The sequence below is a fragment of the Armigeres subalbatus genome, chromosome 2 (assembly GCF_024139115.2).
Source record: "Armigeres subalbatus isolate Guangzhou_Male chromosome 2, GZ_Asu_2, whole genome shotgun sequence".
In the NCBI taxonomy this organism is placed as follows: Eukaryota; Metazoa; Arthropoda; class Insecta; order Diptera; family Culicidae; genus Armigeres; species Armigeres subalbatus.
Window position 1 is genome coordinate 187,609,647 of NC_085140.1, and position 12,134 is coordinate 187,621,780.

The 12,134-nt window shown below is 40.5% G+C and overlaps 1 protein-coding gene across 3 annotated transcripts in view; it reads right to left on the bottom strand.

The window, feature by feature from the left end:
* Nucleotides 1–12,134, bottom strand: part of LOC134211398 (uncharacterized) — a 368,779-nt gene that overhangs the window by 23,961 nt on the left and 332,684 nt on the right. Inside the window, exon 8 of one of the 3 annotated variants that reach the window (XM_062688212.1) lies at nucleotides 9,750–10,952. The exons of the other annotated variants lie outside the window; for them this stretch is intronic. Within the exon in view, the coding sequence (XP_062544196.1) occupies nucleotides 9,750–10,952 (1,203 nt within the window). The remainder of the gene's footprint in view (nucleotides 1–9,749; nucleotides 10,953–12,134) is intronic. 3 annotated transcript variants of the gene reach the window in all.

Genomic DNA, 12,134 nt, shown 5'->3' on the forward strand with positions numbered 1-12,134 from the left:
GAAGTACCCGGGACCGGTCTGACGATGACGGTGATGACTGCGATATAGCTGGCCGGGGTGCCATAATGGTGGTTAGGAATGATTGTTTAGGGTCATGCCAAACCCCATTTGAGGCCGTTTGCGGTTATTGCACGGAACGGGTGGATAAGTGGAACTATTGTCATCAATAATGTGACCTGGATCGGCCATGAGTGACCCGATGATGAGAAGGACCAAATCGCAAAGGGGATAACTGTGATGGATTGCATTGCGAAGAATTTATCTTGATCGGATTTTGACCTTGAATTTTGAAATTTCATAGGGAGAGGCCAAGAATCTTAGGTCATCTTTATCAATGCTTATCTAGGAAAAGCAAAGAAGGTAACTAAATCTTTTGAGATGTGATTTTACTATCCAAATAAGAGCGAAGAGCGATTTGTGAGTGTTCATTATTTGTCGTATTAAATAATAAACACTCAAGAAAAATTCAAATCGGGTGAAAATCACTTCTTTTAGCGAATTGCTAGTTCTGACCTAATCTGCAGTTGTTCTGACAGTTATTCTAATTGCTTAGAAAGATTGAGAGAGAGATTTCTGTATAACAGCGGTTCTCAACCTGTGAGCTTTGTATGTACTTAAATAAGCATATATTATAAGATATATGAAAAATGGACAAATTTTCGTTTCACATTAAGTTTATTCACCAAGCTTCCTACATGACTTTTATAACTATTGGAGGCTTCAGATTATCTTGAAAGATGGCTTTTGCGCCTTTTGAAAACAGGCTTTCAAGCCTCTTGGAGAGAGGCTTCCGAGCCTCTTGAAAGACGGCTTGGAAAGGACGTCTCTGAGCCTCTTGAAAGCAAGCTTCCAAGCTTCTTGAAATAATGGTTTCGAGCCCTTTGAAATGGAGGCTTCCAAGCTTCATGAAAGGAGCTTCCGAATCTCTTAAATAGTTTTCGGGTTTCCGCACCTTCTGAAAAGAGGCTTCTGAGCCTTTTATAGAGAGGCTTCCGAGCCTCTTGAATGGCGGCTTTCGAGCCATTTAAAAGGATATTTTTTTTTGCATCTTGAAAGGACTCTTAAAGCCTCTTAAAAATACGGATCCTAACCTCTTGAAAAGAGGCTTCCGAATCACTTGAAAGGAGGCTTTCAAGCTTCTTGAAAGCAGGCTTACGAGCCTCTTGAAAAGAACTTTTCGAGCCTCTTGAAGGAAGCTTTCCGAGCTTTTGAAAGGAATGCTTCCAGCCCTCTTGAAAGCTTTTTGGGTTAGGTTCGAGGAGCAGAGGTTCGTCATGGTGAACGAGCTGCTAATGTGACAGATAGGAAAAAGCAGAGGATACAAATTATGATTGGATGTAGGAAACGAGCTTTTTCATTCATTTCCAATTCTAGCAGTTTCTACTAGAATAGTCAAGTTGAAGGTATAGTATAGAAATGGAAAGGGTATGGAAGTCCATTTCCAGTTCTAGCGATTGCTAGAACATGAGAAATATAGAGAAAGGTGCAAAGTAGGAGAATGGAACGGACCTGGGATTGAACCCACGACCTCCTGCGTATGAGGCAGAAGCAGTAGCCATATGACTACCAAGCCCTTTATTAATAAATCACTTATAATTTCTGCTGAAAACTTTTTCAATTTTTGAAATTTTCAAAAGTTTAAAATTCAATTCTATTCGTTTTTTACGAAATTTAAATGAGAAACTCTCCGTAATTTCTGTTTAAAATTTTCGGAGTTTCCATGTCAATTTTTGAAATTCTCGTAGAAAAGTATGAAAAATTTTCTGTGAAATTTTCATAAAATTAAATAATCTTTCATAATCTTTCTAAAGATGGAAATTCCGAAGACATTCATGTGGAATTTTCTAAGATTTTCCGTAGAACTTTTCGTGGAATTTCCGAAAAGATCCATGTGGAAATTTTGTCCCGGGATCCCGGAATTTTCCGATGTTCATTGAAAAAAAAAACGATTTTATCCAATGACCAGAGGAAAACTTCATGTTTTAAAAAGGCCAGAAAATACAGAGTTAAAACTAAAGCTCAATTCAATTTTAATTTGAATCAATTCTATCGAAATACGACTTCAAGAAGCAAATAATTTCACTTTTTTTTCGGACAGTAGAGTGCGCTATTTGGAACAGATACTCGCCGAGTCCGAAAAGACGCATTGGCTGTCTGTCGATTGTTTGCATGGTTTTGAATATATGTATTGGATTTAGACAGTTGTTGGGTTTACATTTTCTTCTGGAATACCAGGTAGTGCAAAATGCGTAGTGGGTCGTACTGGGTCCATAACCTATTGGAGATAAGGCAGCCCTCCCTTCCAAGGCAAGCTACTGACTGATACTTCTGCTGATAGCAGCTGCAACTGGTTAGGTAAGTTATGGGCTCGAGAACGGTTCAGGATCTACAACTTGGCTGCGAAAGTTCGGAATCTATGGGTAAATTAGAACGTTCAGTAGGTTAATAGCTGTTTACCAGGAGTCCAAGAGGAGCTTTGGACCAATGTACACACCCTAAAAACGAATCTTATTATTATTGTTTAAAATCTTGGCATATGCATACAATTCTGCAAGATTTTAGCCTCTAATACAAACATTGTGTTAAATAAATACAAAATGTGAGATTTCAATACAATGGTTGTATTAAAATCAACCGAAATTGTATATGCCAAAAATTTTAAAAATTTCTGTAGGTTTTTCATGCAAGAATGTATTAAAATCTGCCATTCGCTACTGATTGGATGCAGGGACGGTTGTTCTACAAACGTCGAATGAAAGGCCATTTTTACGGGCAACAGATTGGACCAGAAGTTGTTTTGAAGATGAGGAACTCAGGAAGACAGGCACATTATTAGGAGGAACGAGGGGATTAGCGAGGCTTTTAAACCAAGGAAGAGTATTGGAATATGTGTCAGGTCAAGTAGTGTGTGACACCTCGCTGTAGACGGGAGATGAGCAGGAAGCAGGTGACAATTAGATGTAGCGGCTCTTTTGCATACCAACGAATGTTGTTGATACTTGTTGTTTAAATAGAAATGATTTGCAGCTCCTGGAAGTAGTACAGACCGACATGGAGAAAAGGGTACTCTAGTATTTTTTTTCTTTGTGAGAGTGCTTTCTTATCTCCAATATTTTCATGACTGGTGCAAGGCATAAAAAAATGTAATGGGTTCATCAGTTATGTTTGCCTAATGATTTTTGACCCGGGTATCCCGGGATTATCGGGATTTAAAAAATAATATTTGTCCCGGGATGGAAACTCTACTTCTGTCCGATTCGCCCAGTGGACAAAGAAGTGAGCCGAACTTCATGTCTTCAATGTAAAGAAGGTGCCTAACTGAACCAAAAAAAACATGATACAGTGGCAAAATTCCGCGCCAGGAAGATGTACATCGGGTGGTTGGTGCAGCCGAAATGATGATGATGATGATGGTCCCGCCACATACCCCACCAAAGGTTTGAGCTAGACGAGTTATCATATCGATTATTTTCCAGATATAAATTCTAATACTGTCCATCGCTATAAAGCAAAAAACTAAATTAAAAAAAATGAACTGCAGTTCTAATTCACCACTAAGCAAACACCGGTAGTGAAAGCTAGAGGTCTACAGAAATGCAAAACTTGTGATACCTCACGCACAGATTTCAAAAGCTTCGCCAGGAACCGCTTTACGTCTTATCAACAAAACCGCATTCTACATCTCGGAAGTATCTTTTAGCATTTATTTTGACTTTCGACAACAAAACGCCTAAACTTGTGATACCTCTCCGTCGATATCAAAAGCTCGTCTTCTATCGCGTACAAAGACAATCTACCAGGTAGCCAAAACCAATCATCTATTTCCACTCATTACTAGTCATTCAAAATTCACTTTCATCAACCGCGCAAACAGCTCAAAAATGTCAATGATTGGAATAAATTATAAACAACTTATATCTGTATTGCGCGCGCGAGGCTCAAACTTTTGTAGACTACACAAAAAAAGATTCAATTTAAAATTACGTCAACAATATAAAATCCATCATCATCATCGAGGCGATCGTTGTAGTCAATTGAACATTGAAGTGAACGCCAAACAGATCTCCGGTCTTGAGTTTTTCGTCGGCAAGTCTTGTCTGAATGTTCTGCAAAGGTTCCGGAAGAAGAAGATTATCAAATTTGCCAAGAAGTATTTGGTGGGAGAGACGATCTGTGCGTACATGACGACCGGCACCATCAACGGTCGAATATATAAAGAAGGGTGCTTGCAGAAGCGCGTGCTGCCATTTCTTAGGTTCCACGAAGGTAGCACTCTGTTCTGGTCGGGCATCGTTTCCCGTTACGCTGGGATATGGATGTTCTGAAGTAGTGACTAACGGTGTAAATCTGGTCATATTATCAAACTCAGTTCAACGCTGAAGTTGACAATATCACGACCCTAAATCCCAAGGTGTCAAACGACCCGTGCTGAAGGGATGCATAACCTGGTTAAGCCAGGTCGTTAACGGAGCATGTGGAGGTTCCACAGTCGTGGGCTACAGGTGCACAATTAGTGCAAGCGAAAGGGAGTTGGGGGTTCCAAGAAATACCCCCACAGAGTGAGTGACCGAAGCTATGGTTAAGCATACAAATAAGCCTCACATGGTACGAATGGTCAAAAGGATGGCAGCGGGTGGCGCGCAGGTGGCGCGCAGGTTGCGCGTGAGAAGTGTCCCTGCTATGGTAGGGAAGCGAGTGAGATGAGGGCATTAACAATAATGCCCTCATGGAATAATTGGGCTGTCTAGGGAGTAGAATACTTGGGAGTCAACTTCAAGTTGTCGTGACTAAAAGGGGTGGTTGGGGTTGCAGATATTCTGCGTAGCCCATCCCTCCTCCTCCATCCTCTCGTCCGGTTTGGCAGATGGATGTTGCCATCCTGTTGCAGGACCACCACAATGACTAAGGACCACCTGTGTTGCTGGATGAGAGCATGGGGTACCTCCTGCAAGGTTCGGTAACTGCAAGGAAACTCTCTTGCTGTGGGATGTGACTGGAGAAGGAGTTAATTTTTAGTGGTACTAACCCTATATTACCTGGGTTCGCCTCCCCAGATGTCTGGTTGATGTCCGCTACTTCCTATAAAAAAATAGATTTGGTATCCTGCCAATGTGCGAAACCGGTGATGGAGTGGTATGAAACCAACAATGTTGTTTTTATGCCGAATGGGGCAAATCCGCCAAACTCACCAGAGCTTTGACCAATAGACAAAGGGCATACTCCGAAAAACAGGGAGGTTTTTAAAAACGACAAGGACAGTGGAAAAAAGTGTATAAGAAAGATGGCGCAAGTGTTGCAGAGGAATTTGATGGGTAGCGTTAAGTCCAAGGTGCGGTAATTCAGGAGAGGAGAATATATAAATAAATTTGGCAAAATCATGCTATTGAACAGTGGTTCCCAGCATGCTTACTATCGAGAGCCACATTGCAATTTTGAACTGTTGAAGCGCGGGTATATTTTCAATAATTTTTTTTTTTAATTTCAAACTGAATTTTAAAGCATAGTACAATATTTTTAATTGAATAAAATTTCAACGGTTTATTTTATTCCTAAGGAAATTTAATTCTGCAGGTTTCTTCGCCGTAGCTGACTATGAGCCGAAATTATTGTTTCTGCTCTTTCAGACTTGACAAGAGAAAATTCTTTTGCAACAACATTTTTTCGGTTCAGTTGGCAGAAAATATTTCAAACTATTTTTCCTAATGTCATATGATCATTATGCATTTATTTTTAGGGATTATTGTCCACTATAAGTTGTCGCGCAAATAACGACAGCATGTTTCAAAAGTGTTTTTGAAGCCAGGTAAACATGCCAGCAATGTTGAATAGAAATCGAGTAAATCTGCATTCTGAACCTTGCTTTCATGTTTTCCATTCAATTGAATTTTCTGAAACTTTTTCTCCATCAATATCGAAGCAATATCGAAGGGGGTTTTTGTTGACCAAATTTTATGAAATTTGGCCACAATATTCTTTGATATGCAAATAATGTTTAGGCCAAATTTGGGCATAATTAGTTAGTTATAGAAAACCCCCTTGACAATAATAGAACAAAACCTACCAAAGCCGTCATTTCCCTATTCCTTTAAAAAAAATTCCTGAAGAAATTTCTAAAGAATCTCCAAGAGAAATTACCGAAAAAATTATTTGTACATTCCATCAGAATGTTCTTCATGAATTATTTCAGAGATTTCTTTAGGAAAACCTTAGACAATTGCTAATTGAATTTCTTCGAAAATTGCTACAAGAATTACTTTGGAAATCCCTTAAGGATTTTCTTTGAAAATTTCTACAGAACTTCCTTTAAGATTTCGTTGGAAATTTCTCTAGGGACTGCTTCGGAATTTCCTTTAGGAATTCCCCCGGAAATTTGTTTTCGACTCCCTTGTTATTTTTTTTTCAGGAAGTCCTTCGAAATTTCTTCGGAAATACTTTTGCAAATTTTATTCCATTAGCAATTCCTACAGACATAAAAAAATAGAAAGAAATCCTTGGAATTCCTTTAAAATGTCCCTCAGAAACTCCTCTACCAATTTCTTCGGGTATTGCTTCAGTCTCCATAGAAAGTCCTTATAAATTCTTGATATTCCGATTTTTTTGAAAATTCTTAAAGAACTTTTTGGAAATTCGTTTTGGAATTTTTAGAATTCTTTTGATATTTTTTTTAACAATATCGTAGAAATATTTATAGAAAATCCTCTGTAAATTCCGTCTGGAGTTTCTTCGAAAATACATTCATGAGTTCTTTCAGATTTTTCTTCAGTAAAAAATACTTTATTCCGCTACCAACGATAATGGTCTGCGACTTGTAACCTTTGCTGCTGCTAGAGAGATGGCAATAAGCAGTACCTACTTTGCCCGTAAGAATATCCGCAAACACACCTGGCAACATCCGAGTGGAGACACTTGTTCACAGATAGACCACGTGCTGATCGATGAACGACATTTCTCGATGTAAGGTCCTTCAGTGGACCGAACATCGACTCGGATCACTATCTTGTAGTTGCAAAAATTCGGGCGCGAGTTGCTGAACATTACCACCAGAAGTTGGACGAGCGGATAGGAAATGCCACCGAATCTGGCGACGTCAACAGATTGTGGGAACATATCCACGAAGCTGTGACAACAACAGCGCGGGAAGTGTTGGGCACTGCACAGCGACTCCAACGAAATGGTTGGTTTGATGAGAAGTGCCAGCGAGTGACGGACGAGGAAAATGTTGCTAGGAGTCGAATGCTAGTGGCTCGTACCCATTCCAACAGAGAGCGGTACAGTGTAGCTAGGGCAGAAGAGAAACGAATCCACCGCAGAAAAAGAGGTAACACGAAGAGAGTGTGATAGCTGAAGCGCAGGAGAACATAGATAGAAACGATATGCGGAGGTTTTACGCAACTGTCAATGGCGCGCGGCATAAGACTACGCCAGTGTGTGCCATGTGCAATGACCGAGAGGGGAATTTGCTGACAGACAAGGCTATGGTGGCAGCCAGGTGGAAGGAGCACTTCGAAGATTTGTTGAACGGTGAAAATGAAGGTGTATTAAGGAGCAGGATGGACATAGTCGGCGATGGTCAAGCTGTGGAACCACTAACGCTGGACGAGGTTAAGAAGGCTCTAAACGAGCTGAAAAATCGTAAAACTGCTGGAATTCGCGTCGGCGAATACTAGGCAGGTTTTTGTGAGGGTCGATCAACGACGGATCAGATGTTTAGCCTGCGGATGATCCTTGATAAATTCCGGGAGTACAACTTGCAGACTCAACATCTGTTCATTGTTTTCAAAGCAGCGTACGATTCAGTAAAGAGAAATGAGCTGAGGCAGATAATGTCCGAACATGGTTTTCCGGCGAAACTGATAAGTTCGATACGTGCAACGCTGGATGGCTCGAAATCAAGTAATCGGATTACAGACGTGTCAACCTCGTTTGTGACCTTAGACAGATTGAAGCAGGGTAATGCACTTTCGAATTTATTGTTCAACATTGCACTTGAGGGCTTTATAAGGAGATCTGTTTTGCGCAGGAACGGCACTATCATCACACGTCAGGTTTTGCGGACGACATCAACCTTATTGGAATCGATCGCAGAGCAGTAGTGGAGGCTTTTGTCCCACTGAAGTGGGAGACGGCGAGGATAGGCCATTAACTCTACCAAGACAAAGTATATGGTTGCAGGTAGGGATAGAGGAAGACCTAGTGGTGTTGGTGCCGAGGTAGTGCTTGATGGGGATGTGTTTAAAGTTGTAATCTTGGAACGCTTGTTACATATGACAATGACGTTTCCCGTGAACTGAAAAGACGTATTGCTGCTGCGAATAGGGCATTTTTCAAGTCCTTTAAGAATTTCATCAGAAAACATTGAATTTTTTTAATAAAGTTTCGTGAGAACTCCTGCAGTAATTTTGCGAAGAATCCCTTAAGGAATGTGTATATTTTTACTAACGAAATTTTCGAAGCAATTTCTAAGAAAACTTTCGAATGAATTTTAGAAAAAAAAATTAAAGACAATTTTCAGAGGATTTTCCGAAAAATCTCCGAAGCAATTACTTATGGAATTTCTCAATTACCTCTGAAAGATTTTTTTCTGGAGGAGTTTCCGAATACATTATTGGAATTTCTAAAGAAATTTATACATTTCAAGAAATTCGTTCGGAAGATCTCCAGAACTCAATGAAGTCGGCGAAAAATCCGTTTTAGGGCTGTACAAAACTTTGATTGAATATTTGCAAATTGGATGGAGGCTAAATCCTAAAGCTTCATCTTCGTACTACTCGACCTCAATTGGTAGGGATAAAATGGTTTTTACCAGTAAATCAGCGTTTGTCATATTTTATTACAATTTTAGGTAGGTTTTGCAGAAAATGCAGAAGATTACAGAAATACAGAAAATCGAACATCCGTTGATTGGATTTTCTTTGGGTTGGGTTGGGTTTACAAAACAGCCAATATCCATTTTAGGTACTTACTTGTATTTTGATTCATTATAAAATTACTAAAATCCTTAAGTAAATTCAACCAAACTAAGTTGACAATGTTGATGATTGTTATTGGTGTTGATTATTTTGTTTATGACAGGATGATTTTATGTTGCATCGATCTAACATTTCAAGAATAGCATAAAGGACATCAGTTTTAGTGCCCATCACTTTTTTTCCAGAAGAAATTCCTAATTCGTGATTTTCGATGAAGTTATATCGTCTATATGGAGCTGTCCCTTTGTCTAAGAGGATTTCGATTCGTGAAGAATTATTTCGGTTCGTGAAGTAAACTTGATATTTTAATCAAAGCATTGGATTTATTTTAGAATTTTATTTACATTACGGAACACATGGCAACATGCATATTGGCCCATCTTCTCCTACTCCTTGAAGGACCTGTAACTGCATTACGTAAATATGCTTTCGAAATCATATTTTTCACTTCACAACAACAAACCTCAAATCAAAATGCACTAAGCGAAAACAAACCAAAGCCAAATCACTCAAAATGTAGAAATATAATCGTAAGAAAAACCAACCTAACTCGTCATCCCACACACAAATAGCATAAAATACGTGAGAGTAAAAAAAAAATCTGGTGGATAACCGTAGGGCATAGAGAGTGGAAAAAAGAAAAATCGAACTGCGATTATCCACGCGGAAGCGGAAGAAAACTCAAACAAAAAGCGGTGCACTGTGGTGAGCCACACGGGAATACACACACACGTACTCTGTCTCTCTTACAGGTACAACGGAGCTGAGGTCTTCGCTTACCTTCGCTGCTCCCTGATCCTGCTCAACGGCGTCGGCGGAAGCAGGCTTACTTGCAGCGTGGCCACCGCCATCGTCTGTTTCAACTGGTGGTGCGACATAGTTAAGCTTGTTGTTGTTGTTGTTGTTAGTGGAGCGAATGTTAGTTGCGGCAGTGGAGATGGCCTCGGTTTCTGAATCTTCCGACGGGCTGATGGTTGGGGATGTTACTGCCGGGGTTAGCGGTGTCGTAGCAGGGACGGTAGTGGAAGGACTGCGGGTAGTGGTGGTCGTCGGGGCTGTTGATGAAGTACTGGCTTTTGTCATCTTTATGGTCGTCGTCGTCGTGGTTGTCGGCGTCATGGTCTTAGTCGTCATCGGTTGGGTCATGGATACTACTGTTGCCGTAGTCGTGATTGGTGTGGCGGTGCTCGATAACGATTCTTCGGTGCTGTCTTGATTAGATAAATTATTGTCGTTAGCCGGATCACTAACGGTGTTCGTTTCCGATGTCGTGACCGATGTGGTGGACGTCGTTTTAGATTTTTTCGACGATGCCGTTGTGGTCGAGGTTGTCTTCGTCGGGTAAATACTGGTGCTTTCAGTGGTAGCAGTAGTTAAGGGTAACACAATTCTAGAGTTTGCTAACGAGCTTCTACTTTTGGCATGGTGAGTGATTGGTTCCTTCGTTGTCGATGAAGATTTTCTCTTCGTCGCTGGAAGCTCTTGGGTGGTGGAAGGCATGTGAGTTGTGAAACTTTTTTTCAAGTGTTCTCCAGGAGTCACCGCATCTTCTGCCACATAATCATCCTTGAAGACATCTTGGTCCTTGAATTTCTGAACGTCCGGCAGCAGTCGTTCTGTTTCTATAAATTGCTGGATGTCAATTGCTTTATGCTTAGAGGACTTTTTGGCCAACAAGCTTTCTTCCTCTATTTTCAGCTGCTCGTTGTTTTCTATCGTTTTTGTGATTGTCGATTCTAGCTGGGAAACACTTTCCCGGATGTCGGCCTGAGTGAAATCCAATTGGTCGTTGGATTCAGTCTGAGAGTCCACTTTTTTGTTCGAGTGGAGTTTGCGGTCCAGTACACTGGCAGGCACAATATGATTATCTTCGTTTGGTACCACGACGTGATGTCTGAGTCCTCCTCCACCCGCAGTCCTAGTTTTGTCGGCGGTATCGCTATGCTTGTGTTTTCCAGTGTTAGTAGCAGTTGCATGTGACGACTTAATTACATTTCGCGAATTGGTTGTGATTAGTGAGAACGCCGGCAATTGCAAGAGCGGACGCACGGTTGTTCATGGTCAGGGAGTGACACGATGATGGCGAAAAGTGCCGGAAGCGAAGGAAAGAGAAAAAGCAATGACGTTATTTACACACACGGTGGGAAACAGCTGAAGGTGTACTGCGAAAGGGTGAAAAGGGATTTAAGGTTTGACAATCACACAACATAGCTTGGGATCTTCAATTCCTGACTTTAATGTAGAGATAGATGACTAGAAATGATGTTACATAAGATCAGGAAAACTAGAAAATCTAACTAAGGCCCAACTTCCCAACCAAAAAAATAGGATCTTAATGTCTCGTATCGAGGAAGCATAATGAGCGCTAAACTATTATCATTCCCCCGGGTCGTTAGCAAATACATGTAGGACGAACATTCACCATTATTTCGATTCGTCAGGCGGATAAAATGCCGAACACTACACACATTCACTGCATCCCTCCATTGTACGCGTAGCACACCGTAATGGCATATTTCCGTTTTTGGTCCTGCTCGGCTGGTTTTAATACTTTTATTTCCGACAATCGGACTGGCGGAGACCAGGCCCTAACGAGATAAACTGACCATGCAGCACGCAGCGCTGTTGTGAAATGGCATGTGAAATTGGTAACAAAATATCAATGAACGGGAACGATGCTGTTTCAGATTTCTGTTTGCACAGAACGGCAGAACGTTTCATTTTTTTTCTCTCGTCCTAAACTCGGATCAAATATTATGAAACGGAAATGGGGTTTGCTTCGCTTCTGCTGGATGTGCATTCGTTGGTTCGTTAGTTGGTTTGTTATATGCCAGTCGTTGGATGTACTAAGTTGAATAGTGTCACATTTTGCTTGAAGTATAAATTCGAATACGACTAGCTTCGTTTGTGAATCGTGCTGCTTTTCTCGAACAACAAAGTTGAATTAAAAAGTAAGACTTTTACTTTATAAGAAGCATATTTCAATTTTACATAAAATGTTTCTTTTTCAGTGATCCCCAGTATTTGGGGCGTTTTATTTAGTTAAATTTTGTTTCTAACACAAGTTTGTAGCATACAAGTCAGAAATATATTTCCCACATGAAAGTACCGAACAAACATTGGGAGCTAATAGGGCGCTTCCCAGCTAAGCATTGGCATTATATT